The 25,892-nt window shown below is 38.4% G+C and overlaps 1 protein-coding gene across 1 annotated transcript; it reads right to left on the reverse strand.

Annotated features, from left to right (window-relative positions):
* Positions 1 to 1,908: 1,908 nt before the first annotated feature.
* Positions 1,909 to 23,993, reverse strand: mylkb (myosin light chain kinase b). The gene is made up of 17 exons (XM_067459277.1): positions 23,158 to 23,993; positions 20,901 to 21,017; positions 20,684 to 20,749; positions 15,768 to 15,809; positions 15,464 to 15,591; positions 14,277 to 14,433; positions 13,622 to 13,927; positions 11,306 to 11,350; positions 11,117 to 11,207; positions 10,788 to 10,991; positions 9,910 to 10,127; positions 9,710 to 9,833; positions 7,158 to 7,310; positions 6,759 to 6,882; positions 6,547 to 6,637; positions 5,723 to 5,857; positions 1,909 to 3,962 (listed from the first exon to the last, which is right to left on the reverse strand). Exons 1-17 carry the CDS (start codon positions 23,807 to 23,809, stop codon positions 3,715 to 3,717), a joined length of 2,901 nt encoding a protein of 966 aa, XP_067315378.1. The 5' UTR covers positions 23,810 to 23,993; the 3' UTR covers positions 1,909 to 3,714.
* Positions 23,994 to 25,892: the final 1,899 nt, after the last annotated feature.

The raw sequence follows: 25,892 nt of genomic DNA on the forward strand, positions 1-25,892 counted from the left end.
CTACAACAGTAGAAGTACTAAAAAAAATTATCTTTTTACACTGTCAGAAAAAAAGGTACATTTCTGTCACTGGGGCGGTACCCTAAGGTACAAAACAGAAAAGGTACTAATATGTACCTTTAAGGTTCTACTATGTACCTTTAAGGTACTAATTTGCACTCTTAAAGTACTGATATGTACCTTTTAAGGTACTAATATGTACCTTTTAGAGGTGGGTAAGGTACAAAGATGTACCTTTTCACTTTTGTACCTTAGGGTACCGCCCCAGTGACAGCACTGTACCTTTTTTTCTGAGAGTGTATTTTATTTTACTTTTGTACCTCAGAATTTGATTTTTAGCTGTAGCTTCAGGAGAGATGGCAACACAGACAGCAAAACCTCCATGTGAGATCATAAAGGAAGTCTGAAAAAACTGAAACTGTCAGATGACTCCTATCTTATCCCTGATTCATGGAAATGGTAGTGTTACAACTGTCCCCGGGTTTCCCCAGATTTTACAGCCAATCTAGCATCTGTGGGATGTGCTGAACAAATAAGTCTGATCCATGGAGTCCCCACCTCGCAACTTACAGGATTTAAAGGATCTGCTGCAATCATCTTGGTGCCGAAAACCACAGCACACCTTAAGGGGTCTAGTGGAGTCCATGCCTCGACAGGGCAGGGCTGTTTTGTTAGCAAAAGTAGGGCCAACACAATATTAGGTCATAATGTTATGCCTGATCGATGTATCTGTTCAATAAAATGCCTTACTCACCAGTTGAATAATAAAAACGGCATCTCTGCATTGCTTTTACATCATTTAAAATCCTCCAGTCCGAAAAGCTCCATTAAAAAAAAAAAAAGTAAATTCCCAGGGGGATGGAGATCTAACATGCCCCAGGTCAACCTTTCTCGCTCATTGTGACAACTTATACCACTCCCACACCATACACGCATCAACGCAGCCCGAGAAACTTTTCTCTATTTACAGATAAGAAACGATGAGCGAGTGATGTATGCACACAATTTCCTTCCTTTCAGACAGGTCTAAAATAAACACTAAGCCTAAATGAATCAAGGTAAGACAAAAACTTTTTTGGAAGAAGGATTGATGATTTATTGACTTGATGATTATTAAAATGTTGTTAATCTTGAACAAAAAAGTTACATAGTGTAGGCCTACCTTCAAATACTCGTGCTGTGCTTTGAATAGCCTGGATAGAAATTGCAGAATTGTGTGTCATTAAACCATCTTAACATAACTAATTCTGACAAAAAAACAAACAAACAAATAAACAAACAAACAAACATATATGACTGTCACAAAAGCACAGAATGGAAACACTTTATTATGACCAGTGTTCAGATAATCACTGGCAGTTATGCTGAATAAACCTAAAATACAGGGCTGCTTAAATGTGTTGATTTGTGTCAAGATATAATAAGCTACTTTTGATGTGATTGGAAATTTAAAGCATTATATGTTAAGTGAAAAGACCAAAAAGGTCTGAGTCTTAATTCTATGATTAATTCATTCTCAGAGAATAGTGCAGACACTCAAAGGCAGCAGAAGTCTGTACAGAGTCATAAATATCAAATTAAGCTTTGTATTTCAGGTCGCAGCACAAAATTCATCTCATTGTTCTGTCATGCAAGTGAATTCGCAAAAAAAAAAGGCTAAATGAACTCAAAATGGAAACATCCCAGACAGTTCTTTGTATTTGAGAAGACCAATGCTAGTCACTTCCTTCTATTAACTTCAGTTTCTAAACGATTGACTACATTCAACCATTTAGAAACAATAATTCTTATAAACATTGAAAAATTAGAAAAAAGCCAAAATATCTTCTTACAGTAAGGTCTCCAACATGATCTAAATTGACTTCAAATTGATATTGACCAGAGATGGGCATAAATACATGGAAATGTATTTAAATACAAATACAGTATTTTGTATTTTGAAAATACACCAAATACATGTGAAATTGGCAATTCAGTGAAGGTATCCATATTAGGCTGTAATCTATCTGGGCCTATTCTGAATGCCAAAAAGCATTTAGATGTGTGCAACTGCTTAGAAACTTTCGTTTTCAATTTGAATTTGAATTTCCTTTAGCGGCAGTTATAATAACACAAATTACGCCAACTCATTCGCCCTCACTTCTTTTTCCACTCCAACATTCCAATTATTCCTGCCCACTAAAAGCTGCACAGATATATGTGCTTACCCCGATAGGCCTATCTATGTAAATGATTTAGAAAAAGTTCCATCGATTCACATTTTATATTTTTGCTATGAATCTACGATATGTATTGTCATATGATATCACTCATCCCTAACATGCAGTAACGTTAATACTTTAAACACATTTGACAAGCTACTTTAATCAACAAATAGAATTGACCATGACATCCTCACCTTATTCCAACAATTTTGTAAAGTTGCCGATCCAAGGCTGGGTTGTACTAGCCTAGAAATCTAGACGCACCCTAGCGGCAGCAAATCTAATCTGCCACGAGTGCCGTCTAGCAACTCTCAATACACTTCTGAGCTGTAAAAACCAAACTCTGGTCGGGCCAATCACATCGTGTATAGAGTCGGTGGGCGGGGCTTAACATAATGACGGCAGAGTTGCGTTTGCGTGCTTCTAGTAAACACAGACGCTGGCGAACGGCGGTCTTTCGAATCAGCTTTGGCTGTGACTCTGGAAGACTTGAGTTAAGCTTTTCTCTGAGAAAAGAACAAAGAACGGCACTGAAGTCATTCTTAAAAAGGGAAGATGTGTTCGGAGTTTTGCCGACCGGATACAGCGAATGTTTAATCTATCAATGAGCTCCGCTTCACGTTGCTCTGGATGGTTGTAGCGCTATCCTATCGTGTGCAGAGGGAGTTTGAAAGACAACCGTTAATCCGCCCCTCGGATTGAGCTGTCAATGGTGAGTTTCCAGACCAAACATCTTGATGTGGGTCTGGCTTGTCAGGCTAGGGTTGTACAGCTGCGGCTCACCTGAATGAATGTTGGGGGGAGGGGCGTGTCTGGTCTGAACTAGTAGATGCATGAAAACAGCTCCTGATAAAGAGGTTGCCTGGCTCAAAGTATTTTGAGTATTTTGAAAATACAAAAATACTCATCTTTAATGTATTTAAATACAAATTACATTCGATTTTTTCCAAAGGCTTTAAAATACAAAATACAAAATAGTATTTTGTATTTCAAATACGTATTTTAAATACATGTATTTGAAATACTGCCCATCCCTGATATTGACACCATACTAGTGTATTTTAAAAAGCATTGTCGTGTTTTTACCACTAGAATGCACTGCAGCGCATGATTTACAATGTGTGCATGCACACTGACTCACAAAAAATGACTGATGATATCAATGTAATGTGATCAGTTCGATAAAACAAGTGTTCTTTTTTTGTCCACTTGTCCCAACATCAAAGGGTTGCTATACAGGCACATTGTTGTCATATTCAGTTTTTGTAGTCCCTTTTGATAAATCAGCTGGGATCATTTTCTGGACAGAGAGGCACAAGCAGGAATGTCTTTGATCTCTGCAAACAGTTTTACTCAAAAACAGTTTAGCTTTTTTCCAAACTATTCTAGGCAGTAAGAAGACAAATAAAGAAGAATCAAAATCGTATAAACGTATAAGATATTCATAGTTCCTGTGGTATTAAGTCACTCTCCTCCTCTCTCACACCGTAAATCACTTCTCCATCATTATTCAATCTTCCTCCTCTCCTTCACCGTCTCCTTCCTCCTCCTGCATAAACTCCACCAACAGTTCAGCTGTGCACGTTGCTTCTCCAAGGCTGTTGACAGCTTTGCAGGTGTACTTGGCATCATCATCGGGGCAAACCTCTGAGATCACCAGGCTACAGTGGCCGTCCTCTTCATAGTCGATCTGGAAGTGACGTGTCTCCTTAATTGGCTGGTCGTCCTTGTACCACACTACCTCTGGGTCTGGGTACCCTTTAAGTTCAGAAAACACAGTGAATCAATATTAAATCATAAAAATGCTATAAACATTTAAAAGTAAATGCAAGTGGACCACACAACAACAGTCATTTACAATCGGCCTACCAGTGATTACTCAAATGGAGCATTTATATATCAATATGTGACTCTGGACCACAAAACCAGTCATAAGTTGCACAGGTATATTTGTGGCAAAAACAAACAATTAATTGTATGGGGCAAAATTATAGATTTTCCTTTTATGCCAAAAATCATAAGGATATTGAGCAAAGATCATGTTCCATGAAGATATTTTGTAAATTTCCTGTAAATATGTATACAAATTATTATTATTAGTAATATGTATTGCTAAGGACTTTGAACAACTTTAACAGTTATTGTTTCAATATTTAGACTTTTTTCAACCCTCGGATTCCAGATTTTCGAATAGTTGTGTCTCGGGCCAAATATTGTCCTATCCTAACAAACCATACATCAACGGAAAACAAATTGACCCTTATGACTGGTATTGGGGTCCAGGGTCACATATATGGAGTGGTGCAACTTGTTAGGTGTAGACAAATATGAATCATACCCAACTCCCATTTGTTAATGATGACTGATGATTATCATCTCCACCCAAATCGACAAGCTTCTGTTTGTTTCTTTTGAACTTTGTCATATTAAAGATAGAGCAGAAGGTAAAAAGAATCCTGACAATATTGATGACTTGGAAGTGGTTAGGTAGAGAAAGGAATATGACTACTATATCCTATAACTTTTTCAATTCTACAGAACCCAAAAGAGATTAAAATAGGTGTTAAAAATATACAAAATAGTGAATAAAAGACTTATAAAAACCCCTGATAATATTAGCACACACAAAAGATATTGCTTCAGCGCTTAGTTATTTTTTACCAGTCATCAAAAGTTGTAAAATATTTAACTTTGGGAATCTTTGGTAAAATCAAAGATTTTATATATAGGAAGACAGTGCACTTTGATTACTGGGAGAAAGTGCAACATCCATTATGCTGAATTAGCCCCGCCTTCTAAATGAAAGAACCAATTGAGTTAGGTGCCTCGGCTGCTATAGAAACAGAACGGTGTTCTGAGGCGCATTCAGGATTGCGCATTAGCTTTGTCCAGGCTGAAAAATTCACCTTTTTAATTTTTTTTTAAAATGATTTGAGCATTTAAAAAACAAGTTTATGAGACAGTTGTTGTCATATTTCATTGGTGATTTCAAATATGAAATTGAATCGTAAGCTTTGTGAACAGTTTTAGAGAATTTGATGAATTTCAAAGATGGCCGCTGAGTGGAATAACTTGTCTTAAAGGGACTTTTGTAAAACGCAGTGCTCAACAGCTTTCATTTTTCACCCAGTCGTCCAATCACAGTGAAGGAGGGGCAGGACAAATACCACACCGACCAACTTCCACATTCTGCTCTTACAACGTCACAATGTAACAGAACAAAATCAGATTTTGATTTTGAAAACAAGAGCCAATACTCTTCAAGAGCAAATACTTTTCAATATTTTTATATTGAAACAATACAGAAACAAACTATCTGTGAAATGAGATCCTAGCAACACTTCTGAGGATATTCCTGATTATAGCAAGTAAAGCGTCTCAACTGGAAAAATCACTACACAGCCAAAATACTGTGCCCACAGCTAGGCGTTTTCAGCAGAGTGCCTAGCTTTTTCAGCTGGCTAAAAATGCTTCGGTGGACACGCGGCCTAATAGCCTTTGAGGTCAAAGGTCATTACCCTCAATCTTGCAGTCAAAGCGGGCAGCACTGCCTTCTACCACTTCCACATCCTGTATGACAGAGGTGAAGGTGGGAGCCTCAGGGGTGCGGTTTTCATCCTCCACACTCTCAAGGAACGTTGCAGGTGGCTCTTCTAAACACAAACACGTTTATGCTACATTTATATGCAAACAATATTTTTTACATATATGACATTTTATATGCAAGATGCACTTTGTTGTGATATAGAGCACAACAGTCAGGTTCCGGAAGTAAAAACTCCAAAAACCTTATTGCGAGTAGTGGGTGTTTGTTAATCAATGGTATTTGCTTCACAGCACAACATTATTTCAACTGAGTTTTAATGTTTTGTTTTGCAGCTGAATTTGAGGTGTAAAACTACATTATCCATGATGCTGTAAGGAGTCAAACCAAGCTAAACGTGTTGAAAGATCTAGTTAGCTCCGCCCACTCCCATGAAATTGGGAGTCTAGCTATGCTCTCAAAATACTTAAATATTTGAATATGTATGCATGTTATATTTAATCAACAGTTTTAAATTTGTAATTGTTTTTAATTTGATTATGCTGTTCGCAATGTTTCATAGGATTGTAGTTCTTCTGATTTTCAATCAGACATATTTTTGCTTCCAATCAAAGTTTCTAGTGTTATAATTCACCTCATGGCTGGTTGGCTTGGTTCAAATACTTTTTTGAAATCCTTATGAGAGAAATGAATTGGAAAACACTTCCGAAACCAGCACTGCTGAAAAAGTGTGTGGGCATTGCTGCACTCAAGCCTTATACGCTGCAGCAATGTGAAAATTGGTTGTTGAGCCAATACCATCAGTCGGAGAGCTTTTCTTTGGTCCGATCCCTCCTAACATTCCCATAGAGCTGAACCTGGAGATAGCTCGCACTGCATTCCCTGTTTTCTGCACAGACACTCACAAACATGAAGTCTAACATCTGACACTTCCACCAAGAAAACCTTGTTTCCTTTGAATCTCATTCTTTGATTAATGAATAAATCAAAATAGAATGCAGTGCTCTCACCTGCCAGCGGCGTCTCAGGATGTACTTCTTCATCCTCTCTTTGGACAGCTGTTTAGCCTCCATATTTTTGGTGTCCTGTTTGAGCCAGGAGTGCTCAAAACACTGAGCGCAGGTCAGCCTGGCCCTATAGTGTGACATTTATAGGGTCTCAGAATCCAGATCAAATGTTCAAAATGCTCTTCTCATCATCCTGCATGTACTTATAAATTTGAGTGATGGTTAACTTTGCTAATTACACCCATCATTTACAAGGTTTTACTGGTTTCATGTGACATATGAGATGTGCCATTCAAGAAATGCGTTTCCTGTAAAAAGGCACTAGATTAACTCTGAACAATGTTGGTGTTTCAGTAAAAGTGATCTTTCTTCAATAGTTTCTTCTGTTAAGTTTCATGTTACCTCATGTCTTTTTTAAGGAGACTGCTGATGAAGTCTTTGGCCTGATCTGAAATCTCATCAAATGCCTCATCTTCAAAATCCCAGGTTGCTGAGGTGACATTAGCAAGGGTTTCATTGTCATTATCTCCCATGAATGGTGAAAGACCACTGACACTGAGAGAAACAAGAGAAAGGGTATTTGATTCTATCACATTTTTAACCAAAATGTGATATAAAGTACAACAGGACTAAGTATTTTCAGAAGGATAATTTAAAGACTTGAGTAATGATGCTGAAAATTAGCAATGGTTATTCCTGTGATGGCAATGCTGAAATATATATATATATATATATAATAACACTTCTTTTATTAGATCATAATAATATTTCCCAATATTTTTTTTTTACTGTTTTGATCAGATAAATCCAACCTTGGTGACCATAAGAGACACGGACAGTAGTGTATATTTTTCTTTTTATTGTCTGTGGTTTATCATTTAATGAAGTGTTTAAAGTGTAAAAATGCTAAATGTCATATAGCTTAGACTAAGCAAATAATATAGTAATATAGTTTATACGCAATATTTATAGATATAGAGGCATTATTTCATGGGTGGAAATGACTCATTTTCACTTACAGTGAAAATGACAATATTACAACTTTGATTTAATCGTCTTGAAAATCATGAGCAAGTCTTTTATCCTAAAATCTAATTTCAGGCATTCTCATCTACTATATATATATATATATATATATATATAGTATAGTTCAAAAAGTGAAACATATTATATTCATTCATTAGACACAGACTGATATATTTCAAATGTTTATTTATTTTAATTTTGATGATTATAAATGACAACTAAGGAAAATCCAAAATTTAGTATCTCTCAGTACATGTCCGGGCTCGTCTGAAGTTTGCTAGAGGTCATTTGGAAGATCCATAAGAGAATTGGAAGAATGTCATATGGTCAGATGAAACCAAAAAATTACTTTTTTGGTAAAACTTAACTTGTCGTGTTTGGAGGAGAAAGAAAGCTGAATATTGTGCCACACTCTAATCAGCTAATCAACTCAAAACGCCAGCAAATAAATTTTAATTTAACTTTAAATGGTCTCTCAGTCTAGTTCTGTAGGCTACACAATCACGAGGAAGACTTCTGACTTGACAGCTGTCCAAAAGACGACCATTGACACCTTGCACAACGAGGGCAAAACACAAAAGGTCATTACAAAATAGGCTGGCTGCTCACAGAGTTCTGTGTCCAAGCACATTAATAGAGAGGCGAAGGGAAGGAAAAGATGTGGTAGAAAAAAGTGTATAATCAATTGGGACAACCACACCTTGGAAAGGATTGTGAAACAAAACCCATTCAAAAATGTGGGGGAGATTCACAAAGAGTGAACTGCAGCTGGAGTTAGTGCTTCAAGAACAAGTATGCACATGTGTATGCAAGACATGGGTTTCAGCTGTCGCATTCCTTGTGTCAAGCCACTCTTGCACAACAGACAGCTTCAGAAGCGTCTCGCCTGGGCTAAAGACAAAAAGGACTGCTGAGTGGTCCAAAGTTATGTTCTCTGATGAAAGTAAAGTTTGCACTTCCTTTGGAAATCAGGGTCCCAGAGTCAGGAGGAAGAGAGGAGAGGCACACAATCGAAGTTGCCAGTGTAAAGTTTCCAAGTCAGTGATGGTTTGGGGTGTGATATCATCTGCTGTTGTTGGTCCACTGTGTTTTCTGAGGTCCAAGGTCAACGCAGCCGTAAAACAGGAAGTTTATAGAGCACTTCATGCTTCCTGCTGCTGACCAACTTTATGGAAATGAAGATTTCATTTTCCAACAGGACTTTGCACCTGCACACAGGGCCAAAGCAACCAGTACCTGGTTTAAGGATCATGGTATACCTGTTCTTAATTGGCCAGCAAACTCGCCTGACCTAAACCCTATAGAAAATCGGTGGCGTATTGTGCAGAGGAAGATGCGATATGCCCGACTCAACAATGCGGAAGAGCTGAAGGCCACTATCAGAGCAACCTGGGCTCGCATTACACCTGAGCAGTGCCACAGACTGATCGGCTATTAATGAATTAATATAATATACAAGTTTCACTTTTTGAGTGGAATTAGTGAAATAAACTTTTTGATGATATTTTTGAAGACATTTTTGATCAATTTAAATTAAATTAGAAATTGTGTAACTATGAGCAATGGCCTCATGAATCATGGAAATTATTGCAGTTCACAGCAAAAATAGTTTAAGAAAGTATTTATGTGTTTTTTTTTTGCAATTTAATGGGGGGGGGGGGGATAAAATGTGGCCTTTTACTACCGTAACTTGCAGATAAAATAACTGACACAAGTCAATTTAAATATTTATACTCTACTTCCAAGGTATTAAAATATTGTTACTTTGATAAATTGAAAAATGCAAACTTAGAAAGTGCGTTGTTCAAATACTAATAATGGCCTTAAAAGGAAATGTTTCCAGTCAGCATTACTTTGGTTTTTACATGCCATGGTTGTTAGCAACGGTTTAATGAGTGATACCGATGTAGCTGAGATTTGCCACTCACAGAATGTAACAGATGACGCCAATACTCCACATGTCTGTTGGGTAGCTGATAGCCTCGTAGTTGATCACCTCAGGAGCTACAAACTCAGGAGTTCCAAACAGAACCTTCAGAGAACCCGAATCCTCTGAAAACAACGACAAAATTACAACAGTGCCAAACAAAAACAGACAGTTGTTTTGCAGTTGTTTGCACTTGTTTACCTAGCCTTCGAGCAAGTCCAAAGTCAATAAGTTTGATCTTGCTTCCCGTCTTGTTGATGCACATGATGTTCTCAGGTTTGAGATCCAGGTGGACAATGCCCTGCTTGTGGATAAACTGGACTCCATCTATGATCTGCAGCATGTACTTAATCACCTCTCGCTCAGTCAGCTCGAAATCCTCATCAACGATTCGCTCGAACAACTCACCTCCAGAGATCCTGCAGCCAATGGGGGACCACAATGACATCATCACCAAGTGACGCTAACCAATCGCTGTCAGACTGCAATCTCACTGCATTAGAACTGTTTATGCACATTCCATTTAACAACCATATGAACAGTGTTCTGTGCCTGAAGTGCTAAATAGTTCTCTTACAGTCAGGGAGATTTAAATCTGGGCTATTTTCCATCATGGCTGCCAAACTAAGAAAGAGAGCATCCATGCTCTCCCTTTGCTGTTTCTCCATCTCACTATATAAGGACATATGACACGCACTTCTTCAATCACAGGGTGCTGGATTTTACATTCCATCTTCGCCATAAAAAGCTAAGCCGGTGGAATGAAAAAAAACAACTATCAAACATCACAGCCTGTTTAAAGACACCAGCAAACACAAAGTAGATTCACCAAAATTACCTAATGTAATCATCAACATGGAACAAGTTTTTATGCAGCTGCTAAAAATGTTACCCTGCTAAAAAATCCAGCACCAGCTTGAATTCCATATTGGTCCAGGCTGGTTTATGCCAGTTAGAGCTGGTAATGCTGGCATAGTGCTGGTCTAAATGGTGGAGACCGTGCAAAACATGCCTCATGCTGGATTTTTCAGCAGGGTAGCCTTTCTTTTTGAATGGCATACAATAGTTTAGGGACTTACATCTCCAAGACCATGACCAGGTCAGACTTTCCTTCAAAGGCGTCCACACACTGCACCAGTTTGGGGTGGTGGAGGCTGTTCATGACACCAATCTCTTGCCTCACGTTCTCCTTGTCCTTTTGTGAGAATGCCTTGATGAACTTTCCTGCCCATACCTTCTTGGTGGACTTCTCCACTAATTTGAAGACTTGACCAAATTTACCCCTTGTAGAGACAGGATATGAAATTTCAAAAGGAGAGAAAATATTTAAAAAAATACTGGTAAATTTAAAAGTGCAATATGTTATATCGATAATATCCATGATTGATATGATAGACACATCTCTTACGTTCCTAAGCGGTCCTCTATATCATAGAAGTCCTTAACGCTACAGTCTTTCTTAATGACCACATCTCTGTATTCTGGTTCTTTCTCCTCATCTGTGAAATGAACAGGACATGTATCAGACTGACCATGTGGGAGTTATGTTAGTAAACTTTGGATTCAGAAGGGGTGGATAATTGCTTAATCATCATACCATCATCAGACACAGTGGCTCCAACTTCCCCCTCTTCCTTTTTCTCTGGAGAAGAATATGAATGTTTTAAAAGCTTTTTTTAAAGCAGTTCATTAGATCATCACATTTGTACTTTGGGGTTCAATAGTCTGAGACTAAATTGAATATCTTTCTTCCACCTAAACCTGGACAAAAATTGAACATTAGCCCCTGGTTTCAGAGTCAAGGCATAAATCTAGTCCCAGACTATGAATTGTTTTAAATGAAAGCAACTTGCACTGACATATCTTAAAATATGTCAGTGTCATTGTTTTGTCTCAAGATCCACACTTGTTTTCTTCCTAAGGCACATTTATAAAAGATACTTAAATGCCCCAATTTGACGATGGTCTAATCCTGGCTTAATCTAAGCCCTGTCTGTGAAACTAGGCATTTTTTTAAAATGTAAACAAAAATATCTTACATCTACAGTGGGGCAAATGTAAAATATTTAGTCAGCCATCATTTGTGCAAGTTCTCCCACTTAAAAAGATGGGGAGGCCTGTAATTGTCATCATAGGTACACTCCAACTACTCACATTGTCTGATTTTTTAAGATTTTGTTTGCAAATTATGGTGGAAAATAAGTAATTGGTCACCTACAAAAAAGAAAGATGTCTGGTTTTCAGAGACCTGTAACTTCTTCTTTAAGAGACTCCTCTGTCCTCCACTCGTTACCTGTATTAATGGAATCTGTTTGAACTTGTTATCAGTATAAAAGACACCTGTCCACAACCACAAACAGTCAGACTCCAATCTCCACTATGTCCAAGACCAAATATCTCTCAAAGGACAACCAGAAACAAAATTGTATACCTGCACCAGGCTGGGAAGACTCAATCTGCAATCTGTAAGCAGTTTGGTGTGAAGAAATCAACTGTGGGACCAATTATTAGAAAATGGAAGACATACAAAACCACTGATAATTTCCATCGATCTGGTGCTCCATGCAAGATCTCATCATGTGGGGTCAAAATGATCACAAGAACGGTGAGCAAAAATCCCAGAATCACACGGGGGGACCTAGTGAATGACCTGCAGAGAGCTGAGACCAAAGTAATAAAGGCTACACTCAATAACACACTACGCCACCATGGACTCAAATTTCTGCTTAAATTTGTACATGCTTAAGCCTGCTTAAGCCAGTACATGTCCGGGCCCGTCTGAAGTTTGCTAGAGAGTATTTGGATTATCCAGAAGAGAATTGGAAGAATGTCATATGGTCAGATGAAACCAAAAAATGTTTGAACAATTTGTCGTGTTTGGAGGAGAAAGAATGCTAAGTTGCACCATACCTACTGTGAAGCATGGGCGGTGGAAACATCATGCTTTGGGGCTATTTTCTGCAAAGGAACCAGGACGACTGTAAAGGAAAGAATAAATGGGGCCATGTATCATGAGATTTTGAGTAAAAACCTCCTTCCATCAGCAAGGGCATTGAAGATGAAACGTGGCTGGGTCTTTCAGCATGACAATGATCCCAAACACAACGCCCAGGCAATGAGGGAGTGGCTTTGTGATAATCATTTCAAGGTCCTAAAGTGGCCTAGCCAGTCTCCAGATCTCAACCCCATAAACAATCTTTGGAGGGAGTTAAAAATATGTGTTGCCCAGCGACAGCCCCAAAACATCACGGCTCTAGAGTAAATAGGCATGATGGAATGGGTCAAAGTACAAGAAACAGTGTGTAAAAACCTTGTAGTGACTTAAAGAAATATATAGTACATATAAGTATATATAACAAAGTATTGAGATTAACTTTTGTTATTGACCAAATACTTACTTTCCACCATGATTTGCAAAGAAAACATTTCTGGATTTGTTTTCTCATTCTGTCTCTCATAGTTGAAGTGTATACCTATGATGAAAATTATAGGCATCTCTCATTTTTTAAGGCGGAGAACTTGCACAACTGGTGGCTGACTAAATACTTTTTTTGCCCCATTGTCTTTTATTTAAATAGACCTAATATACATGTATTTGCTTCAACTGAAGTACACAACATGCTCTCTAGAACAATTCTCACATCAAGCTATATACTGTAATTATTGAATTTTGCACCGACACATTCATGTGCTGTTGCCATTAAAGCAAGATGTACATTTATCAGCTTTTCATTCAAATTGTTATGATGATAATATAATTAACCATGAAAATGTTTGTATTAAATCATAAAAGAATGCAAAATTAAGGCATTTTCACTAGTGGCTCCAGATTTTTGGAGCCCACTGATTCTTTCTGGATCAATAATAACATAACATCTCAAAATTAAGCAGTTATTCAGTTGTTCATTCTCACCGGTTATCTCCTCCTCTCCCACTTTAATAGGCTCAGATTCTGCACTGGGCTCTCCAACTCCATACACATTAACAGCTCGAACACGGAACTTATACTGACGATCGGCGAGAAGGTTCTGGACATGGTACGAGGTGCTGTTACAGGAGGTCAGGTCATTCCATGTGTTGTCAATCGAGTTCCAGATCTCCAGGTTGTATGACTGGACGATGCTGCCCCCATCGTAAGTGGGGCCGTACCAGGAGAGGGTTAGTGTAGACTTGCGAATGTCAGAAGCAGCAGGGATCCCGGCTGGGGGATCTGGCTTATCTGGGATACAGATTTACATCGTAAAGGTCAGCAATTAGAAAACTTTGCATAGAAAGATAGGGAGGCTTCTATTGAATCTGCTTCATGTCAATATGTTTAATCAAAATGCTAATAACCCATATATTCTTGCTGCTGATATGAATTGGAGACTTATATTTTTAGAATTTTTCATTTAAAAAAAATAAGTGATAAAACCCTGAATAACACACACACGCACACGCACACGCACACGCACACGCACACGCACACGCACACGCACACACGAATGTGATACATTCTATCATGATCCCATCTGCTTCCTTCCCTTCTCTCATTATGTGTCACATCCTGTGTTTGTTTACTCCCATACCTACGATGGTGAGATTGAGTGAGGCCTGCTTGGTGCCAAATTTATTCTGCAGTTCTAGAGTGTAGCAACCACAGTGATCCTGGTCGCTCGCTGTGATTGTCAGCTGACTGCTGTTCTCTTTGGTCTCTATGGAAATGCCCCCACTTCCTGGCTGGATCTAAACAGGAGAAGAGTATATAATGTATCCTTGTATGTAGGTCTTTTTGGCCATCATTTTCGTATTAATTTGACCACATTTTAAATTAATTGGATGTTTGCTGTTAAGATTCTTTCACCAATTTTATATCAAACTGATGCACCGTTTCAAGTCATCAAAGCAAAAATGCAACTGAATTAAAAGACATAGAATGTTTACCTAAAGGGTTGGTTCCGTGTTTTTCCGTGTTTATGGGGTGCAGTATAACATGTCTAAATACTTCTTCTTTTTTTAAAGCGCCATATTTTTCTTATATTTTACCTTTATTCCACAACGCTGTCTCCACTGTCCTTTGAAAGGCTTGTTTGCTTCCTGCTTCTATGAAGCCCAGCCCTCCGAAAAACGCAATGGTTTTAGATTGGTTAGATGGCCAAATGTAGATTCATGTATTTTTTATTGGCTCACATCTGGGGCAGTGTTTATGTTAATAGCAAGGGTTTATGATGTCACCAACCCGGGAAGAAGCTTGTTGTAGTCCAAACCGGCCGTTTTAGTAGGCGATAAACTGCCATAACTTTAAAAGACAATATCTCTGTTTGCATTGAACTTTCAGCTTTAAAAATGATAAAGTAAATATTTTAATGTTTTTTTTGAATATCACTTAATCAACCTACAGTACTTTGTGTCACTAAACATCAATTCAGTTAACAATGACTGTAAACCAATACCCATCCCCATAAAAAATGGTATTGGGATATGCATCGGCCAATCAAGATGACAATAAATCTGCAATCAATTTTGGCTGTAAAAATCCTGATCAGAGCATTGTGTTGTCTTCCAAAAAAAGTAGTTTAAATGTGTAGGTACAATTAGTATTTGTCCTGTCATTTTAAGCTGAAATGCTTACATAGAACATGCATTTATTTCGTTTTTAGGGTTTGAGCTGGGTTGCCATCAAAAAATCACTATAGAATGGTGACTGTTTCAAAATATTTGGAAACCACTGATCTGTCATCTTACAAATTCTCTGTCCTTCTCCAACTCTTCCTACCGGCTTTTTAAATTTGAGCCAGGTGCAAGTTATTGGTGCCGACCCTCCAAAGTTGCCCAACAGCTCCACCTTTTCTCCTGCCCTGATCTTCTGATCTCCAGAGAACTGCAGAAACTGAGGCGGAGAACCTGCATGGCATCATAGAACATAAGTTGAACATAACACTCTCATGGTAACTGCATTTTCTCTCTCTGTCTGTCTACTATCCAAATTTTGCAACAGTTTATTACACAAGAATTTGTCCATGGCCAATATTTCTTAAATTAGTGTGATTATGTAAGGGTTAGTAGAAAAATAATCTTACCCTGTTTGGTGGGAGCTGGTTTCTTCTTTATTCTGGCTTCATCTGCAGAAGATATAGAGCATGTATTGATGTAAGACAGATAAACCGTATCTACTGTATATATATATATATGGAGAGACATATTTACATGATTATTAAAATAAACATTTAAATATAGTGATAGTTCATGTTGTTCTAAACTGTTCTGAAGAACGTTTGTACCCAAACAGTTTTGGTTACAATTGATGGATAGTAAAAAAAACCCCTACTATTTCACAGAACAAATAAAGTCATAGAGTTTTGTAACGACATGAGGGTGAATAAATAATGATGATTTTTAATTTTTGGGTGAACTGTCCCTTTAAGGGGAGGTACTACAAGCAGAAAAAAAAGAAGGGTCTGAAAAGGTCCAACCAAAGGGGGAAACAATCTGTGGAGTATGTTTTGCTTTTGTTATCAGTTTAATACAAATAAGTGCATATTAAAGGTGCACTATGTAACTATTCTGCCCACTACAGGTCGTCAATTCAAAACAAAGGTCTAGTTTGATGACACCACGTTTGAGCGCAGAATCTTGGGACATGTGGTCTTCACCTCACAGCCAGTGGAAAAGAATCGGGATAGGACTCGGGCAGAAATCAAGTTCATGGATGCGATTATTAACATTACTGTAGTATGAAGCAGAGCAGGACCGAGTGTTGAGGGGGCTGAGAAAGGCCACCAGAGCGATTGTTAATGAGAGGAGCGCGACACACGCCTCACGAGCAGCCTCATGCCACACGCCTCACGCCACTTTCACTTTTCCGGTCATGGGTATGAGGTAACGCAGCTCTGTTTATCATATTAGATCTGAGTGTGTTGAAAATTATGTTATGACGTTACTCTGTGCGTTCGCTCAGTGGCTGCTGTGACACTTGTTTTACACTACAGTAAGAGTAAAGCGCTTCTGCAAAATAAAACCGGAAACCGAGGGTAACACAGATATGATGCAATCGACAGGCGACGCCCTCACCAACCCGATCACACATAAATGCGTATAAATAGTACGAGTGTGCAATGTCGTGGAATGTATATGCCAAAACTCATTTTGGCGTGCATATGATACGCTGTTTTTCGCGTGCATATGATACGCACTTTATGGCGTATATATGACACGCTCTTTTGGGTAGGTTTAGGGTAGTGGGTTTGGTGGTTCGTATGTATAATACGCCATAAAGTGCGTATCATCTGCACGCGAAAAACAGCATATCATATGCACGCCAAAATGAGTTTTGGCGTATACATTCCATGACATTGCACACTCGTACTCTTTATACGCATTTTTTGTGAGATCCGGCTGCCCTCACATGTCCCGGTTCCTTGGATAAAATAGCAATTTTTTTCAAAATTTACAAAAAGTTGGAAACATTTGGGATATGTAAGTACTCAACTGAACAAAATATATAACACTGGCCTAGAAGTTTTTTGATATTTTACTGAATTTCTTCTACATAGTGCACCTTTAATTAAAATGAGCATATTCAAAAAAACAAGAACAAAAGAAAAAGAAAATGTGTGAAGTCACAATACATCATTATTATATACACAATTATTTTAACAACATTACCTTTGGTTGAAGAAAATTAAAATAATATTTTGCTATCCTTAAAATGGATAAATGGCATACTCTCTCTAATAGTGTAAACCAATCCACTAATCAACCATGTTGACATTACCAACATATCATTACACCATAGTCAATAGTCATCTGTGGGCGCATCTGAGAATTGACAGGAGTTCTAAGGAAACCGTCGCTCCTGATTAGCATCCAGGAAAAGAGTGTCTGTGTGAACACTGTGTCTTGCTGGAATTCCCCTTATACGGGCATGCTAAATATAGGGTCTCCAAGATCCAGGAAGCAGTGTGTCTCTCTCTCCACTATTTATTTAAGGTTTGATCGCCGTCAAGAAACAATGCAACATGTAAACCCCACTAATACTCCAGCACAGACCAAACAGAGAGAGTAAGAGAGGGGGAGAACAGGGGTAAGAAGACAGAGAGGACAGTCAGATCTTTATGTCTTTTAGCTCACAGAAGTCTACCATTTTAGGCCTTCTCTTCTGTCTCCAGCTGATTCTGTGCTATCTTTCATTTCCTCTCTTATGCTTGGACACACCTGAGTTTTTTCCACAAGCACTGTGGGAATACAACGAACTTCCAAAATGTCCTGGTATTTTCCTGTTACATGTTTTGTGCCTTAAATTCTAAATCACTTTGGCATTTTTTGTTAAGAACATAACTGTTACATAAATATGAGCTACTTATCTGTCTTAAAGGCTGCCATGCTTATGAAATACTAAAGAACAAATGCAGCAGTACAACTGGTTCCAAAACAACATCGGCTGAGTTTATTTTTTACTCCACCATAATCACATGGATCAAAACACAGGATCTAGCGTGACAGTTGTGTTACAAAACTACTGTACAGGCAAACTGTTTGAGCACCACAGATACAATCTGCCATCAGATACCATGGGACGGCAATCCTCCATAGTACGCGTGATGACCATTGTCCTGTCTATGGGGTCATCTTCTCAAATGACAAATATTTTTGAAATGAAAATGTAGGACTAAATGCTTCTACCAACTTCTACCTTTTCTTAAAGGTTACTGAAATAATCACTACACATGGTTAGCTTTAAGAGGGGTAACACAAACAAGGCCTATTTACAATACACCAAAACCAGATAATTGTTGTAAATGTAATTTTGATACAAAAAAAAAGAATTCCTATGCAACTATCAGACCATGCATGAATATTCGTTCACCACTAGCAGTACGATTTTTCCCCAATTGATGAAATATGTACATAAAAATGCATACTTATGTACAGAGGTGTATTACTTTAAAGGAGTAGTTCACTTTAAAGGTCCCGTTCTTCGCATGTTTTTGAAGCTTTGATTATGTTTACAGTGTGCAATATAACATGAGTTCATGTTTCGTGTGTAAAAAAACAGTATTTTTCACACAATTTACTTATCTGCACACCGCTGTTTTCTCTGTCCTAAAAACGGCCTGATGATTTCCTTGTTCTATGAAGTCCCTCCTTCAGAAAACGTAACGAGTTCTGATTGGGCCAGCGCTTCCCGTGTTGTGATTGGACAGCAGCTTAGCACACTTTGCCTGGAAAGTTCCCGCCTCTTACCATAACGGGGAGATAACTTCTCCATTTGGGAGAGCAACAAAACCACGCCCCCTATTTTGCGTGTTCTTGTGGGCGGAGGGTTAGTCAACAAACGGTTCTAGTGACGTCGTTACATCCCTGCACTTCCTGCCGTAGTCCAAACCGGCCGTTCGCTGTAGGCTTTGAAAGGGAACTTCTGTTAAATAAAATATCTCGCTTGGCATTGAACTTTGAGGTTTATAATTTTACAGGTATTATTTATGCTCTAACAGCAACATTACACACTAACTAAAGTTTGAAAGATGGAATCGCGAAGAACGGGACCTTTAAAATATAAATTACTCCATGATTTACTCACCCTCTAGCCTTATGACTTACTTCTTTCTTATGAACACAATTGAAGTTTGTCAAGCTTATCTACTAATTCCGCCAGAACGCCTTAAACTTACTCAGAAAGTGCAACACCTCTCGCAGTAAAAAAAATGCTTACGCTACATCTGATGTCATACATGCTGGCAGTTACGCTTTTTTCATGAGTTGAATTTGGAAAGCGGTCTGGCAGAAGCTAGATATTTTACTTGATAAAGTTTTAAATATGGATATTGTTCTTACAAAAACCCCTCGCTTTGCTCCAGAAGGCCTTTGTTAACCCCCCCGGAGCTGTGTGGAGTACGTTTATAATGGATGGATTCACTTTTTTGAACTTCAAACTCAATGGACCCCATCACTGCCATTATAATTCTTGGAAGTGTCAGGATATTTATTAATATGACTCTGATTGTGTTCATCAGAAAGAAGAAAGTCATATACACATAGGATTGCTCAACACAATCTCATGGTAATGTGTATCAATAGTACAAGTGTGAAATCTCATAGAATAGATACGGCAAAATGAGTTTTGGCGTGCAAATGCTACGCACTTTATGGCGTGCATATGACACGCTCTTGGGTAGGATTAGGGTGGTGGGGTGGATGGGTCGTACGTATAATACGCCATAAAGTGCGTATCATATGCACTCGAAAACTACATTCCACGAGATTGCACACTCGTACTATTTATACGCATTTTCGTGAGATGTGGCTGGATGGCTTAAGGGTTAATAAATAATGGGGTAATGTTCATTTTAAAATGAACTAATAAAGTTTCGTTCTTATGTCGTTCTAAACCTGTATGACTTTATTTCTTCTGTGGAACATGAAGGAAATTATTTTGACGAATATTAGTAACCAAAACTGTTCCCACTAAATTAATTGTATGGACAAAAATACAATGGAAGTCAACGGGAACTAAAACAGTTTGGTTACCAACTTGCGACAAACTATCTTCTAAGAAAGGCATTCAGGTATGGAACAACAGGGGGTTAAATTATGAATTTTCAAGGTTCTCTCTTCACCTAAATATGAAAATGTCATTCTTTACTCTCCCTCATATTGAAATATGTATGACATTCTTTCTTCAGTGGAGAACAAGAGGAGATATTTATAACTGAATGTCCAAGCTTGGTGACCATGAAGACTTGGAATTATGTCTATGTGTGACATGGACTTCTTTTGTATAATTTTTGGAGCTTGACAATCCTGGTCCCCACTCCACTATGGACGAAGGCTGTGTGAACATTCTTCAAAACGTCTGCTTTAATGTTCCACAAATGGAACACAGTCATAAGATTTTGAAACAACGTAACAGATGAGCAACTTTTTGGGTGAACTATCCCTTTAAAAATAATCTAATAACAGATCAAGTAAACAGGCCACAGCAGGTGTCCTTACTCACTTTCTGTAGTGGGAGTTGTAGAAGAGCTCTTCCTGTTTTTCTTATCTGCTGATGGGTCTGAAGGATCTAGAGAAATGTAATACAATAATATTTCCCCCATTTTTGCTTTAAATAAATCCTAATGATCAGTTTTGGGAAGAATTTGTTATAGGTGCACCTTTACTCACTATGTTTCCAATGACATGATAAAGAGAGGTCTAGGAGGCAAGACACTTACCATCTACAGTGACCATACAGGAACACTCTGCTTTACCATGTGCATTCTCTGCTCTGCATGTGTAGCGTCCTTCATCCTCCGGAAGAGCCTTGTCGATTGTAAGTGAACACTTTCCACCTGATGTAAAACAAGAGCCACATTTGAATGACAAGTGTGTTTCATCCTTGTAAACTTTTCTCTGAACTGACTGCTAAATTTAATGGCTGAAGTTTTTCAAGTCATATTTATCTCAGCTCTTTTCTACTCAAAAGCTTTAAATTCTAAAGTTGTTCTCCATAAATAAATATAAAACTTTAGTAAATGGTTCCACTTGCACAAATTATTCATATGAATACATCACCACAAATGTATGATAAAAATGTAAGAAGAGCATGGTCTTCTTAACTGACATTTTTTTTTAACTTAAAGGGATAGTTCACCCCAAAATGAAAATTCTATCATAATTTATTAACCCTCAAGATGTTACAAACCTGTATGAATGTCTTTCTTCTGCTGAACACAAAATAATATATTTTGAAGAATATGGGTAACCAAACAGTAGCACTCTATATTGTACGGAAGAAAAAAATACAAAGGAAGTCAATGGGGTTTAATCAACTGTTACCAACAATCTTCGAAATATCTTTATTTTGTGTACAGCAGAAGAAATAATTTTTTGGGTGAATCCCTGAGAATAAAGTTAATAATGTAGGTAGCAATTCATTTTGATGGTCCACTTTATACATTCTGTTACAAATAACTATGCATCTACATGTCAACTAACTATCATTAGAGTATTAGTAAACTCTAGTAAACTTTCTGCTTAATATCTACTAACACTTTATTTGATGATCCCCAACAGGCCCTCTACTGACTATAAGTAACTTTTCAACTACATGTTAATTTAATCTACTAATCCAAACCCTAATTCTAACCTAACACTAGGCTACTAACAGTACAATTACTCTAATGAGAGTTAGTTGACATGTGCAGAAGTTGCAAAGTAAATGAATTAGTAAAATGTCGAAAGTCGAAAAAAGTTTATTCCCAATTTGTATTTGTATTCCCAAAAAACATCTCTTAATAATGTTCTTATCTTTTTGTTATACAAAACTTAAGAAGAATTTGAATTCCGGAAAAGATTGTTCTTAAAAACCATGGTAAATAAGCTCTTAAAGTTATGATTACCTCCAACTTCAAGCACCAAATAATGCACTTATTGGATTGTTAATGTCAAATATAAGGCTTGTCAAAATAAGGTGTTCTTAAGAAATTTTCAAACATTGCACTTAGGAACATTCTTGCAAACTTGAGAAGATATTGAATCCAGCCCTTGATTTAACATAAAATCTTGACCTGATCTCATAACAACACATTTTTCCTGAGGTGGCTAATTCGTACGACCTCATTCGTACATTTAAAAAAAAAAAAAACAGCGTCATCAGGAAAGACCACCCCTAAACCCGCCCCTAGAGATCGTACGGATGCGTATGAATTAGCCACCTCGTAAAATTGTTGTGAGACTGTGTTGAAAATCCACCTGAACAACAGCGAACCTAAAGCACTGGATAATGCATTTGTGTAGGGGACACCCATCACACCGCATGTTTGATTTAGACTCAGAGGGAATCCTCTATTGCTATTTCAGAACGTTCTAATTGTGACCCAGATGGTCATGTCTCATGTCAGTGGAATGGGACAGAGAGACCTTAAACCCTCAGATCAAATAACCTAATGTGAATGAGCTCAAAGAGCCAAGATAACACTCACTGTGCTCCAGTTGGCCATGAATCAGCCTCAGATTTAAGATCATGCCTCTCAGTATGTGATTTACAACCAGGGGCGTTGGACTGGGGGGATAAAGGGTACAGAGTAACCAGGGCCCGAGGCGGCGGCGGGGGGGTTTGGGTTTGGGGGGGTGGGGGGGGGGAGTCGGGGGCTTAGAAGTCAGTTTTCTATACATGCACATACATGGTACATGGCCCAGCAAGATGGTTTGTACCCAGGGCCCAAACTTTGGTGCTACGCCGCTGTTTACAACACAACACAACACAACACAACACAACACAACACAACACACTAAAGTCAAATCCCTCTTTTAGAACATTTGTTTTTAAGAGTGTTCTACAGATCGAAGGTTACCACATTTCATTGGACTTCTCTGTCACATTTAAACTTCTAATAATTAAGACATAAAGAACTGTTCAGAAAATACAAGATCAATAGTATTTTTGCATTGTTATTTTAAGATTGTGGTCAAATGTATCAAGTTTTATACCTTGCTGGGATAAGATAATGAACTTGGATGGCTTCACCATTTTCCCATCAAGTATCCAGGTGATGACAGCTTGGGGGTCAGAGGTCACCTGACACTCTAACCTCAGCTTCTCTCCATCCACCACAGTGATGTCACCGAGAGACTGTGTGAAAACGGGAGGCTTTCCAGCATTTTTCTCTCCCCCGTTCACAACTTTTGCCTTTTTATCGTTTGTCTCTGTTATTTGTCCATCGTTTGCCTTCTTCTTGGGACTGGCTTTCTCTTTGTTTTCAGTTGTCACTATATCAGTGCTGCAGGCTTTTTTCTCTGTTGTTGCGGTATCCTTCACATGAACCTTTTTATCAGTTGCGCCACCATTTACGCCATTGACACCACTTTGCTTTTCCTTCTGGGGGGTCTTGGGTGCTGGTTTTGATGAATTCTGTTCTTTTTCCTCAGTCTTCTCTGGTCCTGGTGCTTGTTTTTTGTTCAGCGCGGACCTGAAATCTGAAGGTGCGCTGCTTGGGGGTGGTGTGGCAGCAGGTGCTTTGGATGGACCATCTTTCTTGTTAAGCAATGATCTGAAGTCAACTTTTGTTGGGGTGCTCGTCTTGATCTCCGAACCCGTCTTAGGCCCTGACCGGGGCTTTAGAGCTGCCCTAAAGTCTGTCATCTGTCTTCCTTTGCTGACCTCTAGAAAATATAAGCAAATATAAGGAAGTTCCTTTCGTCAATCCCTCTGAGCTCCTTTGGAAGGGATTCCTTGTGGTTCCAACAAGCTGTAAATGGATATCCAGTTGTATGAATGTTCCTTCAGGGTCCCGCTGATCCAGTGACTCTGTGGAGGTCCTGCTCTGTCTGTGGCTTCCAGTCACTGTGCAACACTCTGTTCTCTCCACTCAAACCACTCTTGGGACAACCCCTCTGGACCAGAACGAAAGAGGGAGGAGAGAACAGAGTAGAGAAAGGACAGAGGGAAGGAAAGAGATATGTGAGTGCAGGGAGTGGAATCGGATTGTTTAAGAGCTTAGACTCCATTCTATAATAGGTTAATTGGACACAGGAACACATTTCATATCTGTGTGGCATCAAAGGGGGAAGCGCCATTGCCTTATTAGGGAAACACTTCCAGTGCATGGGCATCAACACAGCAGAACAGAGCTAGGAGGTAAACATACGGCAAGACAGCATCAGAATCTGATTCATTATGTTAAGGACAAAAACACAGCTACAAATCTTCAGTCTGTGATTGCCTGATTCGGAATTACATTCAATAAACAGCAAAAACCTTTCCTTGTTGAAAGTTTAATAATGAGAAAAGGAAAAGAAAGTTTTAGACCCTTTGGTGCTTGGACAGAAACCAGAAAAGAAGTGTTCTGGTAATTGCGTGGGTGTTTCTTTGGATGTGCCTAACTTTATGACCTCTCTACAAATGAAGGCCCCTCATTGGGCCAACTTGAAGATGCATTTCACCAATCAGAGTTGAGTTGCATGTCTCCAACAGTTTATATTAAAATGTTACATGGGCAGCCTTATATGGCTATGAACCTCACTGTTACTCTTCTACTCAGTGCGTGTGTGTTGAAGATGGACACAACATGGGAATGTCTCCTAGATAAAATAGCTTTCTGTGCTGTTTTGCTTCAGCGCAAGGCAAATTGGAGAGTGAACTTTCCATTGCTGCTGGTTTCAAACAGTCAAATTCACATCTTCAAATTGATCTCCCTTGTATTCTGTGGGAGACTGGGAGTCCAATCCTCAAGGGAAATAGAGGTCTTAGAGATAACAATAAGGATGAGATTGTATGTGTCTTGAGTCATGATGGACAGAGTGCAACCACTGACATCTGATGAAATGTCCTCCATTAGCTGTCCACCAAGAGAAACATTTTCAAAGAGTAAATTTAAAAACAAAGTCTCATTTTGTGTTGACAAAAAGCTGAAAAACACATTACTATTGTATAGGTTTTAAACTCTGGTCAGCAAAATCCAGACTTTATTGTTAACAAAAACAATGGTTCAAGCGTACGTCATTAAAAGACCCTCACCTCTGCTTCTTTCTAGGAGTATATCTTTGGCTTTGCCGCAGGAACATTATCCAGACTTATCAGGAACAAACAAAGAGAGCGAGCATCTAATTTTTAACTGCCACCTTCATGCGTTATCCTCATTTCCACAGTTTTACTCTTGGCTTGGAATCTAAGCTCGCTTCCCTTTTATGAAGTGCATACCATGGTGAAGGTCCCTGTGATGGCCTCATCTACATCACTAAGCCAGTCTCCTACGTGATGACTCCGATTTTCAACTAGATGGAACTGGACAAATATTCAGAATGTTCCGATCTAATATGACTTCTGATTTGTAATGTTGGATGAATCACAATTTTACACTTTTTGGCCAGATGAGAACTGGAACCCAGACTGAGCCTGGTTTCTCCCAAGTTTTTATTTATTTATGCCACCTGATGGATTTTGGGTTCCTTGATACCGTCGCCCCTGTTGCATTAGGCTTTTGGCTTGCTCAGTTGGGGACACTAAATATTTAACTATATTATTTTCTATTAAATTCTGTTGCATTATTTTCCTGTTGCCATTGGGAAGCTGCTATAAAAAGCGCTATCTAAATAAAGGTGACTTGACTTTTAAACAAAAGCCAACTATTAAAAATAAAGACCGAGACCTGTAACTTTACTAACATGAACAATTTAATGTGGTAACTTTTATTAACCTTTAAAAACAATACCTAATTTATCCACAT

This window comes from Pseudorasbora parva, chromosome 12 (assembly GCF_024679245.1).
Source record: "Pseudorasbora parva isolate DD20220531a chromosome 12, ASM2467924v1, whole genome shotgun sequence".
Lineage (NCBI taxonomy): Eukaryota > Metazoa > Chordata > Actinopteri > Cypriniformes > Gobionidae > Pseudorasbora > Pseudorasbora parva.